This window comes from Phodopus roborovskii, unplaced genomic scaffold, assembly GCF_943737965.1.
Source record: "Phodopus roborovskii unplaced genomic scaffold, PHOROB, whole genome shotgun sequence".
Lineage (NCBI taxonomy): Eukaryota > Metazoa > Chordata > Mammalia > Rodentia > Cricetidae > Phodopus > Phodopus roborovskii.
Genome location: NW_026126585.1, coordinates 4,410,166 through 4,435,990, shown reverse-complemented (window position 1 = coordinate 4,435,990; position 25,825 = coordinate 4,410,166). Strand labels below are relative to the sequence as shown.

Genomic DNA, 25,825 nt, shown 5'->3' with positions numbered 1-25,825 from the left:
CCTTGACTGCTCCTGAGACCTTAGTTTTCTTTCTGCTGCTGTGATAAAATGCCCTAACAAAAGCAAGCAAGGAGAGAAAGGGTCTATTTCAGCTCAGGACTCCAGGTTACAGCCCATCGCCCATCGCTGTGGAGAAGCCCACGTTAAGTACCTGAGGCAGTTGGTCACACCCACAGTCAAGACGGAGAGACAATGAATGCACACATGCACCCAATCAGCTCAGACTCATAAAAACCCTAGCCAAAGGAATTGTGCTGCCCACAGTTGGCAGGTCTTCCCACTCCAGTTGACATAATCAAGATAACCCCCATGGACATGCTCATAGGCCAAGTCAATACACACAGGCTCTCCTTGAGATGCGCGGGAAATCCTAAATTGTGTCAAGTTGACAATTAAAACTAACAATCAGCCCCCCACACCCGAAATGATCAATTATAAAAACCACTTAGCAAGCCGGGTGTTGGTGGTGCACACCTTTAGTCTCAGCACTCAGGAGGCAGAGGCAGGCGGATCTCTGAGTTTGAGGCCAGCCTGATCTTCAGAGCGAGTTCCAGGACAGGCTCCAAAACAATGCAGAGAAACCCTGTCTCGGGGGAAAAAAACACCAAAAAGAAAACAAAACACTTAGCAGGTATAGTAACTTCCAAGCTGGGCGATGGTGGTGCACTCCTTTAATCCCAGCACTCGGGCTGGGAGGCAGAGGCAGGTAGAGCTCTGTGAGTTCGAGGCCGGCCTAGTCTACAAAGCTACACAGAGAAACTCTGTGGGGGGTGGGGGGGATGGTTAACTCCCTCAGTAACTGATGATAACCAGCAATGATGAACATCTAGAATGGCTCCATCCCTGGTATAAGGTCTCAGTCTAAAAGATCACACTACAGCGCTGCACACAAATGAGGACAGGAGTTCAAGCCCCCAGTGTCAACGTTAAAATTGGCTTTGGTCACTCACACACCTGAAATCCCCACACTATGAGGACTGAGAAACAGGGGGGTCGCTGGGTCTGCTGGCCACCAGCCTAGCTTCAGGTTCAATGAGAAAGTCATCTCAAAGGGAAACGGCGAGGGTGATAGAACAGGGCATCCTACGCCTGTGTACTCTCTCTCTCTCTCTCCCTCTCTCTCTCTCTCCCTCTCTCTCTCTCTCATCTCTCTCCCTCTCTCTCTCTCATCTCTCTCTCATCTTTCTCTCTCTCTCATCTCTCTCCCTCTCTCTCTCTCTCTCATCTCTCTCCCTCTCTCTCCCTCTCTCTCTCTCTCTCTCTCATCTCTCTCCCTCTCTCTCTCTCTCTCCCCTCGGAAAACATTTTTTAAAATTTGATTTAAAAGTTCATGTTTCTCCTGCTTCTTTTGAAAGCAAACTGCCAGTTACTTTAGATAAAGTGTTCATAATGTGCTACTTTTCACGCTTACAGGCTTTCTCTGACTTGCGCTTAATTCCAAACGTTATAAATAACTCCTTCCAAAAACAAATGTTGTGACTGAACAGGCTTTTCGGCTTAAGAAATCTACGCGGCACTTCTAATAACAGATTATCCCACCTTGGCATTTAAATGCAAGCCAAACTGCTGGTGGGTCAAAACATTCTATCCTAGCTGACACGGAAACTAAGAAAAAAGACAGGCGATGTAAGATTACCTAGAAGCAAAAGCACAGAGGGTTCCCAAGGAAAAGAGCTCCTGGCTCACTCTCTGCTGTGAGGCCAATACCGGCGCCCCAGAGCACAGCACTCTGCATCCAAACAGCTGCCACCACTCCTGGGACCAGGCTAATCACTAGCACTCTCTTACCCTTCCAGCCTGCCTTTGAGAGTTAAGCATTTTCACACCTTTCCAGAACGGCAACTCCTTGGAGGCTGAGATGGGAGCCATGTCTGAGCTGGTACCTCGCCATGTCTCTGCCTTCCCTCCGGAACACTGAATACACTCTGGTCTTAGTTCACTCATTATTCACGCACCAAATACTCACGTTTCTATTCTGTGCCTAGCTCAAAGCTAACTAGACACTGACTGGGGAGGCTGCTTCCCTCTGAAGCGTACACTTGAGGTAGCAGGCCAGCCAAGAACACTCCTGGCAAACGAAGGGATGAAACTGCCTTTTACAGTGCCTCAGCCCTCCCATCCCACAGGAGAAACCAATAATCCTTTCAAGACTCCCAGGTCCAGACACGGCTTCAGAATCCTTCCCAAATTTAGAACACTCCTGCCCACAAATCAAAGTGGAGACTAAAATAAAAGTCCAGCTGCAGGCTCAGGGCCAGACATGAGTAACACTCACATTCAAATCCAGCGGTTACTAAAGACCTGGAAAGATGCCTAAATATCAATCCTTGAGATGTTCCCATCACCTTCCCTTTTAAAGCAACAGAGGTCTTGGATGGATGCACAAGCCCATAAGTAGGCTCCCTGCACAGGTTGCCAGGGTGTGCCCTCACTTAGGTACCACTTTATTGCGTCACAACCACACCCTCTGCCACGACAGGAACATGCCAGCAAGTTTACAAGTTAGGGCAGAGGGATCCCTTTCGTCTGGCTGTCTCAGAAGCTTCTGGAAGAAGGTGAGTGTTACTTACATTCGTGGGAGTGTCCCACTTACAAATGGCACTTGTGGAGACAGTGCTGTAGGATCTCTCCAAGAGGTGAGCTCTGTCTAAACACTGTGGTAGCCGTAACCACGTCCCGAGGCAGGCAGGGAAATGTCCAAAGAAGCACTCTGTCCCTGGTTCCTGCCTTCACGTGGGATTCTCCCAGAGGGCGCCCTGTCACTGTCACACTCCGGGTTAACCAACCCCCTCCCTCACTCTTTGCTCAGTAGTAACCCCATCATGGTTCCTGCAACCTGGCTGTGGGCAACTGGACACCAACAGAACACTCCTAAGGCATGGAAATAACACTCTGGTCTGCTAGCTTCAAACACAACCATTTAAGAGGCCTCTCGTGGAAACATCAGTTGGCACAAATGTAAGCAGATGAGTCCCAGGTTTGTATCCTAGTTTCTTTCGCTCTGTTGTGGTGCTAAGATACCCTGACAAAAGGCAGCTCAGGAGAGAAAGGGTTCATTCTAGCTCACAACTCCAGTCTGTAGTCCATCACAGCCAGGGACATCAGGGCAGCAGGAACTCCAAAGTCGCACTTAGCCCGGGCCACAGAGAAGCGGTGCCCAGGTGCTTGCTTGTGCTCACCTCGATCTCTCCACTCTTACACAGTTCAGTGTCCCATGATTAGGGAACAGTGACACCCAGAGTGGGTTGGATTGTCCCACAAAAGTAAACTTAGGAGAAAAAAAATCCCCCCCCCCAGACAATCTCACAGGTCAATCCAATGCAGGCAACCTCTCCCCAGCTGAGTCTAGGCGGGGTCAAGTTGACCTTAAAGCTGACCTCACACCCTCTGAAGTGATCAAATGGTTTTGTTCTTAAATCTTCAGGTTTCAATTTAACATCTTGTGGCTTGGGGTATGCCTCAGTGGTAAAATACAGAGTACCATACATGTAACCTTGGATTAAATTCTCACTACCCTCAAAAAAGAAGAAATTACTTTCTTTATTAGTTTGACAAATCACCACTATCATTTTGCCCTAGTTTTTTTCTGAATCTAACTATTTACATTAACTTCAATCCCGATAGTTTATTATACTGTAAGATTTATATTTAAATCTTTGCTAGAATTTTTTAGTAATGTAAAACATAAATTTTAAGTCATCCCCAAGAAACAAATCCTGAGAATCTCAGTCAACAAACTGCATCCAAACATGAAAGGCTCAGCCTAAGTCTCCCCTCCTGAATAAGGGTACCAACATTTTTTTTAACATAGATACAAGTATTAGAGCCGGTGAGATGCTCAACCAGCAAAAGTGCCTGCTGTCAAATCTGACAACCTGTTTGATCCCCAGAACCCATATAGAAGAAGAGAACCAATTTCCAGTCTGTCCTCTGCAGACCATGTGCATACTGTGCTACGTGTGCACATCTTCCACAACTGTCAATCAATCTCTGCCATCCCTCAAGTTCTCTCTCATACACACAATTGTGTTTAAAGAAAAGAAGCATGTACTCAAAATCTCGACCTCAGCCAGGCGAGGTGGCACGCGCCCTTAATTCCAGCACTTGGAAGGCAGAGGCAGGCAGCTCTCTAGATCTCTGAGTGAGGTCCAGACCAGACTGGTCTACAGAGTTACACAGAGAAACCCTGTCTCAAAAAACCAAACACCGAAACAAAACAAAAAGTTGTACTAGGACTGAGGAGATGACTTGGTGGCTAAAATGTCTATCCCTTGAGCATGAGGGTCAGAGTTCAGATCCCCAGAACTCGGGTGCATGCTGGGTAGTGAGATGGCCCTCCCCTCCAGTAACGCTGCTCTCAGAAAGCAGAGACAAGGGATCCCTAGAGCAAGCTCTGAGTTTGAGTGAGAGACCTTACTTAATAAATAAGGCAGAAAAGTGACTAAGGATGATTCCTGACATCAACCTTGGACCTCCACATGGACGCTGACTCGTTTTTATGTCAACTTGACCCAAGCTAGAGTCATCTGAAAGGAGAGAGACTCAACTGAGGAAATGCCTCCATAAGATCCAGCTGCAGGGTACTTTCTTAGAACTAATAGGGGAGGGCCCAGCCCCTGGTGGTAGGCTCTACCCCTGGGCTGGTGGTCTAAGGTTCTATAAGAAAGCAGACTGAGCAAGCCATGAAGAGCAAACTAGTCAACAGCCCTCCTCCATGGTCTCTGCATCGGCTCCTGCCTCCAGATTCCTGCCCTGCTTGAGTTCCTGTCCTGACTTCCTTCAGTGATGAACAGTAAGTGTAAGCTTCCCTCTAGGTGCTTTGCTTATGATGTTTCATCACAGCAACAGCAAGAGTGATTAAGATATGATATATATGTGCACCGTACTCACACACATATGAACCCATACATACACACATGCAAACCACACTCACCGTATAAAGGCATCAGCCACAGCCTCAGCTTGGTTCCCCGGGACCCACATAAAGCAGGAGGACAGAGTCAAAAGTTGTCCTCGGACCGCTACATGTGTGGCATGGCATACACCCACCATCAGAGACATACAAAATAAATGTAACTTCAAAATGAACGCACTTTCACATGATTGAGGCATGTACATCCCCGGGTCCTGAAGTCAGGCTCCACCCACACCTGTTCACCACAGGCCTGACTCACACCAAGGCAAACGACTCCTAATCTCTGTCAGTATACAGTGCCACACGCCCTGTGCCCAGGACTCTGGAAACTCTCCCATGGAACAGAGCAGAGAAAATGAAGCTGAGTCCAAAGAAATGAGCCTTGGCTCTGACTCTCACTACTGAGTGATCTCTCCAAAGTCAGCTTGAGTCTCTGGGCCCCGTCCGTTTCTAGGGACCCAGGGACAGGCTTGGGGAGTTGTGGCCATCTAGGATTGTGAGAATAGAGAGCCAATTGTTACACTGTATTTTTAAATCCTATCTCTAGTGAGCCATTTCTAGCTCATTTTCTTGGGCCTAGTAAGGTGCTGGTTTTCTTGCACAGTGGAACAGAACACCAACCTTCTGAGGATGTGGTCCCCAGGGGCTTTCTGATAGGCAGGCATGTATTAGAACGGCTTCCTTCACTAATCCAAACGTCTAAGCGCCTGCTGCATTAGGTGCTGGGTGTATACAAGATAACGAACCTCAAAAATGCTGAGTGCTAAGTGTCCCAACACGAACACATGGAGACGTGTGGAACGCTGTAGTGGCTTGAATAAGAATTGCCCCTATAGGCTCAAATTGGAATACTTGATCCCCGGTTAGTGGAAGTGTTTGGAAAGGATCAGAACAGTGGTTCCTACCCTTCCTAATGCTCCAACCCTTTAATATAGTGCCTCATGTGGTGGTGAACCCAACCATACTGTTAGTTTCATTGCTGCTTCATAACTGTAGGAACTAGGAATTGTAATGTAAAACAGCTGTGCTTTGCAATGGCCGCAGGTGACATCCCCTAACGGGGATGGCCTTGGAGGAGGTGTGTCACTGGGGACAGACTTAGGATTTCACAAGCCATCCCCAGTCCAGCCTCTGTGCTTGTGAGCTCAGCCACTACTCCACTGCTGCAGCCTCCTGCCCTGCTGCCATGCTCCCCCAGGCTGGGTTTTGGGGCGGGGTTATTTTCGGGGGGGGGGGTTTGTTTTTTTGTTTTGTGGGAACTGTGTGTAAGACTGGGTCTTTGAACTAACAAAGTTGTTGACAGCTGTAAGCAGAGCTTAGTGGGTCACTCTACTAAGCTTGGAAGACAGTAGTACTGACGGTAATGTGGACTCTGGAGGCCTGGTTCAAGACATTCCGTATAATACTATCACTAGCCACAATTCTTCTGATATTTTGGCAAAGAATGTGCTTTTTGGCCCTGTCCTAAAAATCTGTCTGAGGCTTAACTGAAGAGTTGTGCATTAATTTTGTTGGCAGAGAAGATTTCAAGGCAGCCTAACTTTGACCCTGTTGGAGAGATCTTCCGCAAATCTACAATGAAAAAGACAAATGGGCAAAAAAGAAAAAGAAAAATGCAAAACACAGAGAGAAGAGAAAAAGAGCAGCAGGAAATGTAATGTTAAAGCCTGAGTTGGTGGAGAAATGGGATAAAGGAATGATGTCCTCGGGGTAAGGATGACTGCCATCCTGAAGCCCGTTGGGGGAAAGAACCTACAGAACTATCTGTCCCTAAAGAGCAACAACAAATCAAAACGTTGTGCAAATATAATTCAAGGGGAACAGGTTCCATTCCAAGAAGGCAGCAGAACCTCACCGCTTTGGCCGCACGGATCTGGTGTCAGTCATGAACGAAGGGCACAGGAGTAATGAAGGTGAGGGGTCTTCCTCCATGGCCAAGGAAAGCCACTGAGGCCCGGCCTGTGCCAGCACAGCCCCTACATGGAGGCCCAGAAAGGCAACTGTATGACTCTGTGGGAGTGAAGCGCGGATTGTGTGGGAGACCTCAAGGTGTTGGAGACACCGGGACCATTCAGTATCTGCCAAGGAGAGCTGCTAACGAGTGGAACCCCGCCCAAGAGAGAGGTGTCTCACAGTCAGACAAGCTGGAAGGAGAAAGACATTAGAAGTAACCCTACCGAACTTAGGGTTTGCTCTCCGGGGTTTCTGTCTTGCTTTGGCCCAGCATTACCTCGCTATGCCTCCTTCCCTCCCTTTTGGAATGGTAATATGTATTCTGGGCCATTATGCAACAGAAGCATATAAGGAGCTTTTCGGTTTTGTAAGGGTTTACAACTGAGAAACTGTCTTGAGTCCTAGAAAAGACTTCATACTTTTTTTTTTAATTTAAATTAAAATCAAGCTAGTTTTACATGTCAGTCCCAGTCCCCTCTCCCCAGGGAGGGTAGGCCTTCCATGGGGGGAATCTTCAAAGTCTGTCCTGTCATTTGGAGCAGGGCAAGACTTCATACTTTTAAACTACACTGAGCCTGGGAAAGACCATGTGGATGTTTGAAGTTGGACTAAATGCATTTTGCACTATGATATGGCAACACTATAGAGGCCAGAGGATGGAATGTGATGCTTTGAATGAGAATGGCATCTAGAAGTTCATATTTGAATGTGTGCTCCCCAGTCGTCTGGGGGAAGGGTTAGAAAGTGTGGCCTTGGAGGATGTGTGTCACTGGGGGTGGGCTTGGACCTTTCCAAAAACTCACTCCATTCCGTGTGTGAGAGAGAGAGAGTGTGTGTGTGAGTGTGTGTGCACACGTGCGCGCGCGCTTGCGCCCACCCACCTGCCTGCTGGTTTGCAGACCAGATGTAAACTCTCAATTGCTACTCCAGCACCGTGCCTACCTACCTGCTGATCATGAGCTCTAACCCCCTGGAACCATGAGCCCCAATAAAATGCTTTCTGTTATAAGTTGCCTTGGTCATGGTATTTTGTCACAACAATAGGCAAGTAACTTAAGACAGGTATGGAATGGGCCCAGATGTCCGCATGAGTCATCTGAGGTAGATGAGGGAGAGTTGGGGGATGGGGGAGCTGTGAGATCAACCCTGAGTGCCAACTGCTTTCCTTTGAGACAGTCTCTCGTTGGCCTAGAGCTCTTCAATTCAGCTAGGCTGCCTGATGAGGGAGCCCTAGGGATCTTGTCTCTGCCTCCCTGGTGCTGAGACTACAAGCACACGCCACCACATCCAGCATTTTTAAAGTAACTTTTGAGGCTCAAACTTCGGCACTCAAGCTTTCACGGCAAGCACTTTGCTGAGCCGTCTCCCCAGCCCCAAGTCTGATTTTTGAAGGGATAAGATAAAAGGCTTCCCCTATCTCTGGTGCGAACTGGAGGGGATTTCTAGCCACCAATCTCATAACCATGCGTTCTTTGAATAAAATTACCAATCAAAAACGGGAGCATGAACCAAGATGAAACCTGAAAAGGAGGGGGGGGGGGAGGGTGTGGGAAGAGTACCCATCCACACACATATGCAGAATAAATAAATGTCTCAAAAATATTTTTAAGGGCCATCAGGAAAAGGCACTTGCTGTTGAGTCTGACAGCTTGAATTCAATCCCCAGTGTTCACGTGGAGAGAACGAATTCTTGCAAGTTGTCCCCTGACCTCCACACACAACATGGCACAAGGACCCCCATACACAGAGACACAAATAAAAACGTAACATTTTAAGTGGAAAAAGGAGAAAGCGAGCACTCACCGGGACTGTGGCAGCCCTTTCTTACTGAGGTCGGCCCTCACGCGTTCGCCTACATGTCTGTAAATCTCCACCAGGCTGTTTATTGCTGCATCTCTAACCTAGACATAAAAGAGAGATCTTACAGATACTTCAGGTCACGCCCCAACTCTCCCAGATACTCTAGCAGTCTACAGGCCACCCCAATTTATCACCGGCCTAGCAGTACAGCAAGGGCACATTTGCATGTCTTCACTCCCATAAAACAACCCCTAATCACAGGAAATCCAAATTGCAGAAAACGCCCCCGGCTTTCTGTACAGATCCCAAGTCCCCCCATTCTTCATCATGTAATCAGGAAACAAGACTTTTCAAAAAACTGAAAAAGAACTACGCTACAAGGTAAAGCATCAGATGGGTAGTGGTTTGAATAGGACAGTGGCCCCAGTTAGTCGGATTGTTTGGGAAGAATTAAGAGGTATGGCCTATTGGAGGAGACTTGTCACTGTGGGCAAGCTGACCGTTTCAAGCGCCCACTCCAGTCCCAGTGAGCTTGTGGGTCGGGATTTGAGCTCTCAGCTCCAGCACCCCGACTGCCATGCTCCTTGCCATGATGGTAGCAGACTCCAGCCTTTGGAACCCGTCATCGCTATGGAAACTTTCTCTTTTATAAGTTGCCTTGGTCATGGCGTCTCTAGTATAACTAAGACATTGTATAAGAAGATCGCCTAAAGTATCAGCTCCGTGTGTAAGGAGATTGAAACAGGAAACAAAACCGAGCAATGGCCAGCAGGGCCCCGCACTCAAGGAATTTACAATGCTAAAATGAAGCAACACCACACAAGTGTTACTTTAACAGAAGAAGGCAGGATGTGGTCAATACTGTCCAAAAGCAAAGGTCATAGTAGAAAGGTAGGAGCAGAGTTGCTCGGTAAAGTGTTGGCCCTGTAGACACGAGGACCCCTGTGACCCTTAGAACCTATGTTTAAAAAAAAAAAAAAAAAAAAAAAAAAAAAAACTAGATGGGCACACACGTATGATCCCAGCACCAGGACAGCAGAGACTGACGGATCCTGGGGCTCAGTGACCGTCTAGCAGAGCCTACATATCTAAATTGTCCTTTGACCTGCACAAGCTTATGTGCACATGCGTACACATGCATGCACGCACCCACAAGGAGAAAGAGAAGGTGGGGAGGGAGAGAGGAGCCATGTTAGTGCTCAGGAAAGTCAGGTTTCTTAGGTCCAGAAGTCCGAGCACCCAAGTAAGACCCTCAATGTCAGGAGACACTCCCCCCTCCCGCGACTGCAAGTTCATCATCTGGCCAGACACAAGGACCAGCCTGTGATATTTTATAAACGCCAGTGCATAGCTAATCTCTTCAATCAGAGTCGGAGCTCCCCGGTCGTTGAGTCCGCCCGCCGTTGGCACACGGCACACCAGAATGCACCGTCATGGGCTGCAGGCCTTTGCACTCACCTGGCTGTTGGGATCTCCCAGTAAGTTACATATATGTGGCACAATCTTGCTTAGTGTTAGAGTCTGTGCCCCAGAGCTGCAAACGAAAGGCATGCGTAAGAACAAAGGGCAGAAAGATGCCAAGGCCCACATCTGCCCTTCTCCAGCCCTAGGATTAACCTCACACCAAGGTTCCCTCCATTCTACTCAACGTGGCTCCAAAGCACCCCAGAGCCTGTCTGCAGAGCTTGGGCTCTTCCGTGGCCTTGACGACCACACCAGGGCCTGCGCCTTGCGATCGTGCCTGCCTCGGGCCCTCGCTCCACTATGTCAGATCTTATTTCCTGTTCCGCCAAACTCAGTGGGCCCAGCCAAACTCTTCAGGATCACCTCTGGAGAGGCTTTCAGACCCTCTGTTAATGTTGCTGGTGACAAGGTGGCTGCAAGGCATCTGACCACACACTGCTCTGCTGGGGAACTCAAGTTTATCACTTTTCTTGGAGGTTTATTTTTATTTTTTGTTGTTGTGTTTTTTTGTTTTGGTGATGGTGGTGGTGGTAGTGGTGGTTTTGTTTATTTGTTGGTTGGTTGGTTGGTTGGCTGGCTGGCTGGCTGGCTGGTTGGTTTTTCAAAACAGGGTTTCTCTGTGTAGCTTTGGAGCCTGTCCTGGAACTAGCTCTGTAGACCAGGCTGGCCTCGAACTCACACAGATCCCCCTGCCTCTGCCTCTGCCTCCCGAGTGCTGGGACTAAAGGCATGCACCACCAACGCCCAGCTTTTGGAGGTTTATTTTTACTTGTGTACGTGCATGTCTGTCTGTCTGTCTGTCTGTCTGTATGCAATGCCAGAAGAGGATGTCTGTCCCCCTGGAATGACATCTATAGGCAGTTGTGGGTTCGGGGAACCAAGCTCGGGTCCTCTGGAAGAGAAGCGAGCACTCTTAGTCATTTAACCATCGCTCCAGCCCTATCACCACTGCAGTGCTCATGGCACAGACATCATCTGTGAATATGCTCTCTGAAACAGCGCAGACAACTCTGGAAATTACTTCAGCAGTTTCTCTCAAAAACTAAAAATGGGGTGGAGAGTGGAGGGATAGCACAGTGGTTAAGAGCACCGGGTTTACTACCCAGCACCCACATGGCAACTCACAAACATCTGTACTGCAGTTCCTGGGGATCTAATACCCTCCAAGGGCACCATCACTCACACAGTGCACAGACATGCATGCAGGCAACACTCCCAAACACAATAATAAATAAATGAGCAAACAAAAAATGGGCTTAGAAAATGACCCTTCCATTGTACTCTTACTCAGAGAACTAAAAATGTACACTTGTGGAGAAACTTGTATATCCATAGCACTTTTACTCCTGGGATGCCCAAACTTGAAGTCACCCACATTTTCTTCAATGGATGAATGGCTAAATAAACTCGACTACATCTACAATATATATTCTAAACGATATACTCTATCCTATGGTATAGATACTATACCAAAGGAGTCTACTCAGCAGTAATCACTCAGGAGTAGAACCTCACTAAGTGGAAATCAAGAAGGCAACCCTGAGGGGGTTCTCAAGGCTTCATTCCATGTGAATAGCAGTTTGATGTGACCAGATCATAGAGACAGAGTAACAGTGGCTGCCACAGGCTACAAAGTGTGTGGCAAAAGGGCAGTGGGCGAGCTCTGTGAGCAGCACCCGTACTGAAGGCTACACGATCCTGTGTAAAATCCTGTACCAGTCTGGTGAAGGGAAGAAGCTGCTTCCCAGTACATTTCCTTATAACTACCTGTAGATCTAATTGCTAATGAACAAAAGGTTGTTGGTGGTATTTTCCGTTTTGTTTTAAAGTTTTTAGCCAAGGGGCTGGAGATTTAATTCGGATAGAGTGGTTGCCTAGCATCCCCAGAGCCAAAGAAATAGGACACATGTTGGCCTGTGCCAGTAATCCCAGCTCTTGAAGAGTGGAGGCAGAAGGATCAGAAGTTCAAGACACACTCAATTACAAAGTAAGTTCAAGACCAGAGGGCCATATGAGACTCTCTCTTTAAAAAGAATAAAAAAAGTTGGGCAGTGGTGAAAAACACCTTTAATCCCAGCACTTGGGAGGCAGAGGCAGGCGGATCTCTGAGTTTGAGGCCGGTGTGGTCTACAGAGTGGGTTTCAGGACAGGCTCCAAAGCTGTGGGCAGGGGGAAGAGCTTTAGCCAAGCACATTTTGCGGGTTCACCCCAGACTTACGCATTGAGTGTTGCAATAAGGCAGAGGCAGATGCCCTCTCTCGTGCGGAAGTTCTTGTGTTTGAAGCCTCCGAGCATTCTGTCCCATACATACTGCAGGTGGCAAGAAACAGGTGAGAGAATAAGGATTTTGCAGCCCCTCACAGTAAGGAGAGAGGCAACAGGTACGAGCCTCTTCACAGGAACCAAACTGGCCCCATTCCCACCCACCCTGGGGTCCTCTCACAAACACACAGAAGTAGGACAGGGAATTACTTTACTAAACACATGCAGTTACAGTGTGAAAACTGGGTGTACTTATGTAACACTACTGACTCTCCCCACACCCCTGAGGAGGTATAATTACCCCCATTTTATGACTGAGAACAGGACGGCCCAAATGACAGCAGGCATGCACCCTGCTTTCTGTCTGGAACAGCCCTCCTCACCGAGGCTCACCCCAGTATTGTTTTATGTCCCCTGGGAAACTGCTGTTGGCTGCCCCAGCTGCATCCCCAAACAATGGTCAGTGGGGCCCTGGAGACAGGGCTGAGTCCATCCATTCAAGCAAGTCCCACTAACGGCCATATAAGCACCAGGGCCCCAGCCAGACCTCCTGGCTTCTCAGATGCCACCAGCTACCCCTTTCCAGAGAAAGGGAGAGCCAGGGCCATAAGTAAGCTAAGGGTAGTTATATATTTAAACTTCTCATACGAGGAGGAACTGTGGGCTATAAGAATGGTCATTGCTAGACTGGCTAGTTTTATGTTAACTTGATACAAGCTAGAGTCATCAGAGGAAGGAGCATCAGTTAGGGAAATGCCTCCTTGAGATCCAGCTGTAAGGCATATTCTCAATGAATGACCAATGGGGAAGGGCCCAGCCCATTGTGGGTGGGGCCATCCCTAGGCTGGTGGTCCTGCATTCTATAAGAAAGCAGTCTGAGTAAGCCATGGGAAGCAGCACCCTTCCATGGCCTCTGCATCAGCTCCTGCCTCCAGGGTCCTGCCCTGTTTGAGCTCCCATCCTGACTTCCTTCAGTGATGAACTGGATGAACACTGTGCATACAGGAGTAATTCTCTTTCCTACCTGGGGGTTAGCAGCTTGATCCATGATCTTTAGCAGCAGGGTTTGGTCTTGCTCCCTCACGGAGTCCTTAGCGTCTCCCAGTCTGTCTATTAGACTTGGCAACACTGGAAACCAAAATGGAAATGATTAAATGAAAAAGATCTTGGTCACCCACTATTCCTCTGCAGTAAGCTGGCCTAAGTAAGGAATTCCAAAAGCCTATTATTCCATGGGCAAGTTATTCCAAAGCCACCCATCCTTGGCAGAGCTCCGCTCTCCTTGCCAAAGTACATTTCCATAACCACCGGCAGAACCTTGTACTTGGGCAGACTGTCTCTACACTCATTTGACTCTAGCTACACCCAACATATCTGGAACCCGGTGAAATATTAAAATACAAGGCTTGGCAGGCAAGGGTGACCCTGAAGGAAAGAGCTGGCAATGCCGTATGCCTAAAATCTCAGCACTCTTAGGAGGATCAGGAGGAAAGACCAGGATCAAGTCATAAGGTCTTCCTTTGCTGCATGGATGGTTCAAGGCCAGCCAAGGATATAAGGCACCCAGTGTCGGAGGGAGGGAGGGAGGGAGGGAGGAAGGGTGGGCGGGACAGTAGGAGCACTCCCAAGGACCTCCCCTCCCCTGAGGATTTAGATGCAGTTAATTGTTGATGGGAGAGACATTTTCATTGGTAGTTACACTGTGGATAAACAACCCTTCACCTAAGATTCTGCAAACAACACTAATGAAACTCGCTGGTCACGGGAGGAAAAGGGACCTGAAAGCAGGAGGACTAGGTGGGAAAGGGAGGACAGCAGGAGGGGAGGGGAACAGAAGGTAACTGCAGGAGTAGGTATATGTACATTTAATACATACATTTTTATGTATGCATGCAATATATAAGATGTAATGCTGTATAATTGCCATGTGCTAATAAAAACATTAAACAGGCCTTGTCTGGGGACAAAGGGGATCAACATGCTTCACTGGCACTGGGTACATTTTACTTATAGCGCACATAAGACACACACCACATCTACACACTGAAGCGTGGGCCAGCCCACCCATTCCTATCCCAAGCCTGTTAGACTTCTTGTGAGACTCCATGAGTCTTGAGCTAATGTAGGAGGGAAATGGAAAATGGTCCAAACACCAAATTCCTAGCATGACGTTCTTAAATGGCCCACCATCCTTCTCAGTGAGCACACTGACCAGAGCTGCAGAAAAGGAAACGGACAAACACTAATGATGACCGCACCTGGGAAATAGCAGCTAGCACCGTGGCTTAGTGGTCGGAGTGCTTGACTGACACCCAGAGGCCACGGGTTATATCCACTGCCCACACAAATCAGAAAGAAGAAAGAAAAAGGGGATGGAGAGATTTTCTGCCGAAACAGTTGTATAAACAGAACTCCTTCGTGTTTACATTGCCACCATGAAACACCTTGATGTTGTGACGTTTAAACTGTGGGGAAATCCAACTAGCTCCTTTTCTTTGTAGGACTGTAAAATAGAAAACTGGCTTTCAGGAGGGGCTGGGGCAATATGCACTGGCATGCACCAAGTCTGATGGCCGCTCTTGCATAAAGTCCTCGACTGGTAATCTTTCACATTCGAGGTCACCGGCAGGAAGGACTATTTCGGGATTAGAAGGAAAGGTGCCAATTTAGAGGCGGTGAAACCGTGATGTGGGCTGAGCCCGAAGTGGCAGGAGAGGCTGAGAGTCTGCTGCTCACAGCTTACCTGTGCCGATTTGTGCCTTGAACCGGTCCTGCAGCCTTGTCACCAGTGCCGACAGGATGTCCATGCCCAGGAGAACCACCTGCAACGGGAAACAGGCACAGCGATGCAGTGAGGTAGTGCCTGCATATCGGGTCCCCGCGGTCCCACAGCCCGGGACACCTAATGACTGAGACGAAGAGCTGGGCTGGCCAAGAAAGGATGCTCGGCGCGGAAAAGCTGGTTATGGTTTGGAAGAAAAAGTCACGGAGGCGAAACTCCATTGAAACAGAAGCAGCTCAACCCGCAGGAGCCCATCACGGCCCCGCCCCGCCCCTGCGTATGCAAATAACCAGCTCTCTGCGGAAAACCCTCCGGCCCCGCCCAGAGAGGCGCGTATGCAAATTTCCAGACGTGTGGCGCGCGGCCTTCTGGGTAAAGCCGAGCAGGCGGCTGAAAGCCCCTCGGGAGTTTCAGGAAAGCCGACAGGGTATTCGGCCCTGGAAGATGTACTTGTAGAAAACACTGGCCACCCCGTGGGCTGAGGAAGAACTCCCCGCGATGGTCACCGCAAGCCAACCCGGGCCTGCAGCTTCCTGGCTGTCGGGCGCGCATGCTGTCCAGCAACCATCCTTTTCTTGGGGTTGCGTTACTGTCCAATGAACGCGTAGTGAGGGCAGTACTGCTAACGCCTGACAACACACCCGCATCGGCTAGAGCTCTGCTTTACCTTGGTGCAATTTTTGGAAACCACAAAACCTCTTTCCCTCGCATTAATGTTGAAAAATAAGTATGATGTCTAAGTCTATTTTTCTGCCACTCTCCCTTTGGCTCCTAGGGGGCAGCAGTGGCCCGGTTGCACTATGTTGCTCCCTAAGCATTCCTGTTATCAGCTGCTAGAGGGCACTCTGTCGCCCGAACCTGTGTTTTTATTTCCTGCCTAGAAAACCGCTCTTAAAAGGGGAGGGAATCCATTGGTAACACACTTGGTTTTGTGAGTGTAAACCTTATCTGTATTTTAGTTCACATCCAGTAAGAAATACTTGCAAGTGTGTGAAGAAATGGCTTTTTTTTCCTTCCTCAACTCACAGCTCTATTTTGAATTAAAGACGTTGCCCTACCAGCAAACTTTTAAAATGAGTTTAATTATGAGCACTTTCTTTTTTTTAGTTCAAAATACTGGTTTTATTTATTGAACCACACACAGCATTCCAAAGAACACCTGTTGGGGAATTTTACAGTACAGAAACCTGATAAGCCACCTCATCCGGGTGGCCAAGGTCAATAGGAACAGTCTAAGTCATGCTGGTGATGAAAACATAACGTGAGATACATGTCACCTCTGTGACAGTCTCTCCAAAGCCTGTAATGTAAGCATGAGTGACCACAAGCACATAAGGGAAAGGCAAACACCTGTCCAGAGCGCCACCGTCAAGACCAAAACCAAGGATGTCTGAGAGCATGCCACAGGTATGTGGGAGCAAAGGAGGGGAAATAAATATAATGGGCATCTTGGATAGAATTCCCAGAGGTAGTGGGGGACTTTAGGAAAAACTAAAAAGAGATCTGGTTTGACCACCAAGTAAGAAGACAAAATTTTAAAGATAACCTCGTAGCAACTGGTTACCATTCTCAGAGGGCCATCAACTCCTGGGAAAGGGTACCCAGACAGTTGTAACCTCATGAGTTGCCTGGGAAGAGGAAAATGGCATTCCAAAGACGGTTTTTTGAAAGAACCCAATAGTGAACAGACCAAATTAAGAGCCAATGAGAGGGCTCTGTCTAAAGTGCACTACAACAGAACAAGAAAAATTTAAACAGGAGGGAGGGAAGTCAGGGAAGGCTCCAAAATACAGCACAAAGAGGCTGTGGGGAACTCTACGGAGCAGGAGCAGAGCAGAGGAGGGAACACAGGCTCAGACAGAGCTGAGTGGGCAATAAACAGCTGACATTCACTGGGCGGCTACTATAAAGGAAAATGGGAGAAAGGGGGGAGGAGGGAAAGGGGAGACGGGACAGTACAAAGAAATAACTGCACTGCTGGTAGGAGTGTAAAATGGGGTCAGTGTGGGAACGGTCTTCAGAAAATTAAATATAATTTAACTATATGACCCAGCTATTCTACTTCTGGACAGAAAGGCCAAGGGAGGTGAAGCAGGGTCAGGAGCTGTGTGTGCCCTCATCCGTGGCATCATTCTACACGAGGACGCTCAACAGTCTTATCTGTAGAATGCAGCCCTAAAGTCAGTCACACTTGTCTTCTACCCTCCTCAGACACAATGGTGCTCTCTGTGACACATGACAAATTCTTGAAATAAACAATTTATACAACCGAAATTGTGAGCAGCACAATGAAATCTCACACCCAGAATGAGAAGCATCCCTTTGGTATCCAGCGTCCAAGCAGTATAGGATGCCCTCCATGAGCCACTGGCTGGTCTGCTGGGAGACACAAGGGTGCTAAGGAAGGCCTGAGCTACTTAAAAACATTCCCGAAGCACAAGAGTGACACTGACAATATGGATATGCCAACGAGAAAAGTATCAGGGCTACGGGGACACGGTTCCACACCTGGTTTCCCCCTCAGGAAAGACTTTATAGGCTGGTGAATATATGTAGAAATACAAATGGCAAGACATTCAGTACAAGGTGGCCGAACTCCCTCCTACTGGACACCAGGACTGACTACAGAACAGCGGGAACAAAGGCAGGTGCCATTAGCTCACAAGCAGAGTGCTAACAAACAGAAATCCGCCAGCAGCCAGGAAAGGACACAGACCCAAGCAGACAAGGCAAGCAGTGGGAACAGTGGTGTTTCTGGATAAACCACCCTCGGGTCACTCCACTATCCAGAGGGAATAAACGGAGAAAGCCTCCTGGGACACACCAGGCTGGGCACACCAGCTTCAGCGAACAGCTCCATGATCCTGGGCTAGGAGGAAATCCAAGCCAAATAAACAGGCTTCACAGGACCAGACTGATGAACTGGCATACTTGACTCTCGTCCCTGAGGCACTTGAGGAGAAGCAAAGCAGCGCAAAACCGTACAGAGATTATCCACGGCCACGACGTTCACAAACAAACCCCAGCCTTCCGACTATGTCAAGGCTGTTTCCAGTGCAACTCCACCACCTTATACGCAGACCTGCTGCTTTCGGGCTCCCTCACCTCTGCCCAGCTAGTTTAAGACCTTGGGCAAGTCACAACACCTCCCAGCCAACACCAGATGACCTCCAAAGTCGCCTGGCTCTCTTTGGTGCCCTGATAATGACAGGTCCTGAAAAAACACACAGGCTCCCTAAACCCAGGCTCATTGGGGACAGGGGACACCAGGCTCAACCTCCCCCTGCCAGATGTCCCGTCTCCAAGTTTGAAAAGCACCACCTAACAATTCATCCACCCTACAGAGCACACAGGACAGCTGGCAAGCTTTACCAGTATGCCTGGTACACGGTAGGTAACCCACCTGCCTCTGCTGGGATTATACTGACACCATCTCAAGACATAAAAGTGAGCTGAGCATAGTGGCACGTGCCTTTAATCCCAGCAGAGGCAGGTGGATCTGTTGAGCTCGAGAACAACTTGATCTACATAGCAAGTTCCAGAATAACCAGGACTACATAGAGAAACACGACCTCAAAAGTAAACAAACAAACAAGTAAATAAAAATGCAACTAAATAAATAATAAAGTAAAAGTGGAGAGTGACCGGTGAAGGCATCTGACCCCTGGTCTCCACATGTATTCATTCGAATGCGCACGCGCACGCGCACACAGCATAAAGAAGAAACAGTCAAGATTGCCTAAAACCACACCAGTCACTGACAGCTGACAATACGGTTAGTCACCCTGTGGCACGTCTGCCAGGCCCACACGTGCAGTTTTCATTCATCAGAGTGCCATGGGGATCTTTCTCAGACAACACAACTACAGTCCATCTTCAGTTGGCCGGCTTCCCACTATAGCTTGTCTTCATGATTACTGGCCCCATCCTCCACACACTTACAAACAAGTGGACACACGTGTCCATGTGTGTGCTTCTATCTCTTAGGATACCCATGACCACATGTGTGCTTCTATCTCTTAGGATACCCATGTCCACATGTGCTTCTATCTCTTAGGATACCCATGACCACACATGTGCTTCTATCTCTTAGGATACCCATGACCACACATGTGTGCTTCTATCTCTTAGGATACCCGTGTCCACATGTGCTTCTATCTCTTAGGATACCCATGTCCACACATGTGCTTCTATCTCTTAGGATACCCATGACCACACATGTGCTTCTATCTCTTAGGATACCCGTGTCCACATGTGCACAGTTATCTCTTAGGATACCCATGACCACATGTGTGCTTCTATCTCTTAGGATACCCATGACCACACATGTGCTTCTATCTCTTAGGATACCCGTGTCCACATGTGCACAGCTATCTCTCAGCACCAATGTTTATTAGGATATCTGCAGGTATAAAAACACTCTTCCTTCCAGGCCTCACCCTCGCTGGGGAGCAGAAAGGGGATGGGATGGGGGTTGGTGGAGGGGGGACAGGGGAGGACAGGAGGGTTCAGAACTCAGATTGATATGTAAAACAAGCTTGTTTCAAATTTTTTTTAAAATATACTAAAAAAAGAATAAAATATGGGGAAAAATAATCTTCCTTCTACATCGGCACTGTCACAAAACTCAGCGGCCACCCTTGAGAACTGAGGCACACGCTACTGTGCTCTATACATTGCTCAGCTGTTGCTTCCAATGTTCAGATGTAGCTTGCTATCGATTAAAGAGAAATTAGTTAGCACTCTCTACTGAGCTCACTTCCAACTTCAAAAGTAAAAGCACAATGCAAACCGAAGAGGAAAAGGCTGTAAGTTTGGAAGCACTGGGAGTCAGTCCCCACACATGCACAGGGGAGAGGACTCGTCTGGCGGAGCTGTCCTACAGGGCAGTCACGAGGGAGTTCCTGACACCCACAGTTCCTGACCCACCGCACTAATGCCACTGGGCTGGCTCTTTCTTAAATCCATGTCTGGAATGCCATCTGGAGGACTTGTTACAAGCTTATTGCCAGTTGCTGCCCCTCCAGAGATGTGACTATTAGATGTGACTCCGGACATTGCACCATCAAAACGTTTCTTTTCACAGGAGGCAACCCTGGCCACAAAAGGAGCCACAAAAGGACAAGGTCAGGTGAAATCATAGTGTCGGGCAAACATTGGAAGTCAGACGTGCTAGGGATCCCTGGCCAGCCAGCCAAGCCTCACTGGCAAGACTCAGGTCACAGAGACAGACCCTGTCTCAGAGAGCGGAGGGGAGGGAGGAAACAAGGTAGACAAGGTGGCCAGCTTCTGAGGGATGGTAACTGAGGTTGCTATCTGGCTGCCATAAGCATATGTGCACACACTCATACACACCCATACACATAAACGCACGCATACACCCAGAAACGTAAATAGTGTAAATGGAAGCCAGAAGTTTTCAGTTCGTAAATGTTACTTAATGTCACTTTCCATAGCCACCAAGACTGGCTACCCTGCAGCTCAGCTGGCTCCAAACTCAAATGAGCAAGGAGAAAAGAGGCAGGCCATGGAAGGGTCCCAGGGCGGCTATAACACCAGCAGTGCTTAAGAGCTAGCCGCCCAATAGCATGTGGGATTAGAGGCCAGAGTTAAAACACTGGTAACCTACTCTGGGAGTTATAGCGGTAAGGAGACCAAACAAAACTTGGTACAGCCACACCATGAAACCCCACTTAACAACAAAGGAGAGATTAGTGACACACACACTTCACCTCAGATGCACTTAGAAAATTCCAGGCTCGGCGAAAAGAACAAGATGCCCAGGATTGCATTCTGGGTAAATCTGCTCACAAGAAACTTCCAGAAGCAGAAAAGAGACCGTGGTTTCCGAGGGCTGTGCTTCAGAATGGGGATGGACCACAAACGGGCATGAGGGATCGTATGAGGGACGGAGATTGTCCTGAGACAGGATTATGATGATGATAGTTCCACAAATCTGTGAAGAATAACGGAACCATACATGTGGCTGAGTTTTAGGTATCTCAATAAAACTTTTTTTTTTTTTTTTTTTTTAAGGTGAAAGCTATTACTAGGCTTAAAGAATTCTCCAGTTTCCTGGTGATGAGACCATGGAGGGCTCTAGCTGCTGAAGAAGGCAGCGGGGTCCAAGGGGTCTGTAAGTGGAGCTATGGGTGAAGGACAAAGCTGTACGGAGGTCGGAGCTCAGTGTCCACTTACAAGATACAGCCTCCCACGGCGTACTGTTCCCTTGGTGGTAAGTACAGTTTTCCAAAATTCTGCAAAATGTATTCAGGTGACTTGTAGATTGATTCTTTCTCCAAACAGAATACAAGCTCCACGGACATACAAAAAAAATTTTTTTAAGATTTATTTATTATGTATACAGTGTTCTGTCTGCATGTATGCCTGCAGGCCAGAACAGGGCATCAGATCTCATGATAGATGGTTATGAACCACCATGCCGTTGCTGGGAATTGAACTCAGGACCTCTGGAAGAGCAGCCAGTGTTCTTAACCTCTGAGCCATCTCTGCACATAGAAATGTTTACCCAGTCACTCGCTGAATAGATGAATGAATCCCTTGGAAATCATCTTTCTCTTGAATTCAAAGTCAAGTTAAACATGAGTACTTTCTCACATACATCCTTCTGACCATATTTCGTTCATTAAAATATAATCACATCACTTCCCCCTCCTCTGCCCTCCTCTGCCCTCCCTCCAACTCCTCCCATGGCCTCTCGCTCCATATTTATTACTATTATGCATAACGGGGGAGGGGCACATGCACGGAGGTCAAGGGCAACTTTGTGGACTCAGTTCCCTCCTTCTGTCTTTATGAGGATGGCAGGGCTTGAACTCGGAGCCCTGGGCTTGAGCACCACATCCTTTATCATGTGAGCCATCGCTCCCACAGCTTCGGCTGTGCCTTATCTAAACTCAGAGATTTTAGAGCCAGGTCGCTGGGATGGAGGTGGGCTAGGCATCTCTCGGGAGGTATGTGACCCACATGGGTCAAGACAAAGGAGAAGAACACTCAATCTTTAGAAACCCAGAGGACAAAACTCAGAGGTGATGACAGCCGATGGGACACGGAAAAACCGGAACCCGTACCTAAGTGCTAATGGGACTGTCACAGGGCGCAGTCTCTTACTTCATCAGCATTCACCATGAGAGACACTCTGTTCCAATTATTCCACTCCTAGAGAAACACTCCAGAGAACAGAAAAGCTTTGTCCACACAATAATTCACAAATGTTCAAAGCACAGCTAGCTACTCACAACAGTCAGTAGAATCAATCAAGCCACATGGACAACAGCTGAATAACCAGTATTTGGGAATAATGAAATTACACAGGCTAAACTCATACCACAACATGAATAACACAACTCGCAAACAGAGCCTGTCAGTGAAATGAACGGCGCACAAATGGACACATGCTGTACGGTGCTTACGAAATACCTAGGGTAGCGACAGAAAAACACTTAGGCTAATGGTTGCCACTGCCAGGTACTGAGATGGAGCATGGCTGCTGATGACTATGGAGTTCCTTAAAGTTCCTTAAAGTCAGACAGTGGTGGCCCAGTAGATGGTTCGGCGGTGAAGGCACTTGCAGCCAAGCCTGATAAAAGAGCTGAGTTCAATTCCTCAGGACCCACACGGTGGAAAGAAAGAATAGATTCCTGCAAGCGTCTTCCGATCTCCACCTGCATACTGTGGCACGTGTACACACACACACACACACACACACACACACACACACACACAATAAATTTAGCAAATTTTAATTGAACAATCTTGGTTCTAGAACTGTTCATATATAAAAGAACGATAAGCTGCATGTGATATAAAAGAGTGAATTTTCTAACAGTGAATTACATTTCAGCCAGGCAGTTAAAATCATCACCACCACCACCATCAATATGATTTACTGACCTGGTATTCTGGAAAGAATTCAAGAAAAGAGAAGACAGCTAGCTAGCTATCAACAAAAGCACTGAAGCAACCCAATAAAGCCTGCAGATAATGATCAGTGTTGAACCAAGTCCCTTGTGGTTTAGTATAGTCCTGACAAATGTACTCTGCCCCGGCAAGATGCTCAGTTAAATATATACAGCAATCACGGAATCATGTTAAAGGAAGGCGTTAATTAAAATATAACAGGACAAGTACTACAGAGATGGCTCAGCCGGCAACGGCGCTTGCTGCCAGGTCCGGCAACCTGGGTTCCATCCCCAGGACCCACATAGTGGAAAAAGAAAATGTGACTTCCACAAGCTGTCCTCTGACCACAACACTTGTGCCTACACACAAATATGCATGGGTGGGTGTGTACACCCAAAAATAAATAAAATAAAAATGTAATTAAATATCTATGTATACACACATGTGCACGTCTAACAGAACAAATAATAGTGTCTCACTCTCAAAAACAGCTCCTGAAACACTGGCAGACATTTAACGCGGAGATGAGCCTGTGTTACAGAGTTAAAGCTGTAGAACACTATAGATAATATGACTCTACTACGTACAAAACAAACCTTCAATACATGGATAGTGTGTAGTGTGTGCAACTCGGAGAAACCAACTTTTCATCTCAGACATCACACACGTCTGTACTATGAAATTTTTTACAAGCATATATAAACTTGAGATTTGCGGCAAATCTCTCACAATACAAGTTAAAGAAAATTACTCTAGAATCAGGGTTAAGATACAGGGCTGTTAGTCTGGGAGGGAGCTGCAGGGCAGACCCCTGACCTCACCACTGTCACAGGAAAACTCGGGGCATCAGTCCTGGGACTGAGAAAAGAAGTGAGTTTATTTATCACTGGCTGGTTGGTAACCAATAATTAACTGACAGTGTCACACCTCCCGTCTCAGACTCTTGAGCAACTCAGCTCCATGCCCAGCGCCATGGCATATTGTAAAGGGGAAAAACAAACAAAACCAACCATGAGATCTAGAGCACATGGCCTCCCTCTCCCATGAAAGACCATCAGACTCCCAGCTAACCCATCTACAACAGTCTGCAGGTATCAGGACAGCCGAAGGTCAGGCTGACTTCATTAGGAAGCCTACACAGAGCTTAACGTCAGACATGTGTTCTGCCATCTGTGGTCTATCCAGGATGAAATGTTTGCTCCTCACATAAACTGAGCATCCACAGTCGAGTGACAGCCTCTGGCCCAGGTACCAAGTCCTCCTACAACTGGGGCTCCTGCCTTCTCTTTAAGCCTTACAGCAAAGGGCTGGACTCAGCTCAGGAGCCTGGCAGGCGGACGGCTCAGAGTTGACTATGCCCACCATGTGCTTAATAAATGTTGGCTGAAAGGTATAAGTCCTTCACAGGGTAAAAGGAGCTATTTTGAAATTATGTGCATAGCACACAGCCTAGGAGGTCTGATCCTTCTCCTATTCCAGCTCCCACACCTTTCCCTACATTCTGTTTGTCAGAGATCTACATATAAATATATGCATGCATACATGCATACATGCATGCATACATACATACATACATACATACTATCACCCAGCAAGAATAACCCCAAGAGCACATGAAAGTAGACACAGTTGCTCCAAAGCTGACGGAGTCTTGTCTCCATTAAAAAAAAAAAAAAAAGGAGCCAGCCAGGCGGTGGTGGCACACACTCTTAATTCCAGCACCTGGGAGGCAGAGGCAGAGGTCTCTGTGAGTCAGAGGCCAGCCTGGTCCTCAGAGCAAGTACCAGGACAGCTAGGGCTACACAGAGAGACCCTGTCTCAGAATTAAAAATGAAAAATAAAAAGTAAGAACAGGAGGAGGAGGAGAATTATTAGCAACCCTAGAGGAACATCCTCCTGAACAATTTCAGATCAATACAGAGTGGAAAGTTCCACACTGGAGCGATCCCAAACTCTTCCATTATTTATGGGGGATCAAACCAAGCAAAGAAGTACACTAGGCAAATTTCACTGCACTTTACCCTACGGGTCTGCGTCACCGAAGTGCTGGTTTCCAAGTCTTCCCTTGCAATGCCAGGGTTGGTGCGCTCCTCTCCTGGTGTTGGGCTTATGACATTCGAAAGGGAAGTCACTTAGGCCTGGGCTCCTTTAGCTCTCAACCAAGTAGCTCTATTAATTTCACATCCCTTCCACTGTGAAGCGCTGCAACACACAGGCGTTACTCTGTTGTTTAATTTCATTGCATTTACACATTTATTGAAGGGGGCACAAGCAGGTGTGGCGGCCGGAGGACGACACGCTGGGAGTTGGTTTTCTCCTTGTACCATATGGTGCTGGGGATCGAACTCAGGTTGTGAGGCTTGGCAGCAAGCACCTTAGCTAACTTCCTAAGTCCCACCCGGGCCCCGCTGAACTGTCCTACGGCACTGCCCCCCTCCCCCCTTGGCTTCCCAAGCCCTGAGCGCCTCCTCCTCTCAACTAACCAACCAATCCCTTCCAGGTTCAAGTACACGTGGCTGATGGGGGCTCCCCATCAGGGCGTGGTCTTCCCTTCTCCCTGGCTTCCCTAACCCGCAACCATCACACCCGAGGGTCACACAAACTGCCACCTGACTGCCCCACCGGGTTCTCGGGGTAGTCTGTGTAATGCCAGCCAGCCAGCCAGCTTCTTTTCTACTGTCTCCTACTGCTATCCGGACGCTATCTCAACTGTAAAGAGTATTAGC

The 25,825-nt window shown here is 47.9% G+C and overlaps 1 protein-coding gene and 1 non-coding gene across 24 annotated transcripts in view; one reads left to right on the top strand and one right to left on the bottom strand.

Moving 5' to 3' along the window:
- The window catches only part of Clasp1 (cytoplasmic linker associated protein 1), a 212,785-nt gene that overhangs the window by 126,784 nt on the left and 60,176 nt on the right, over positions 1-25,825 (bottom strand). For all 23 annotated transcript variants that reach the window (XM_051204094.1, XM_051204103.1, XM_051204096.1 and 20 more), the window contains exons 3-7: positions 15,138-15,216; positions 13,419-13,522; positions 12,351-12,442; positions 10,127-10,202; positions 8,672-8,769 (exon numbers count right to left, since the gene is read on the bottom strand). In XM_051204094.1, coding sequence (XP_051060051.1) covers positions 8,672-8,769; positions 10,127-10,202; positions 12,351-12,442; positions 13,419-13,522; positions 15,138-15,216 — 449 coding nt within the window. The remainder of the gene's footprint in view (positions 1-8,671; positions 8,770-10,126; positions 10,203-12,350; positions 12,443-13,418; positions 13,523-15,137; positions 15,217-25,825) is intronic.
- LOC127236492 (U4atac minor spliceosomal RNA) lies at positions 15,740-15,864 on the top strand. Its single transcript, XR_007835773.1, has one exon. It is a non-coding gene; the product is annotated as a U4atac minor spliceosomal RNA (small nuclear RNA).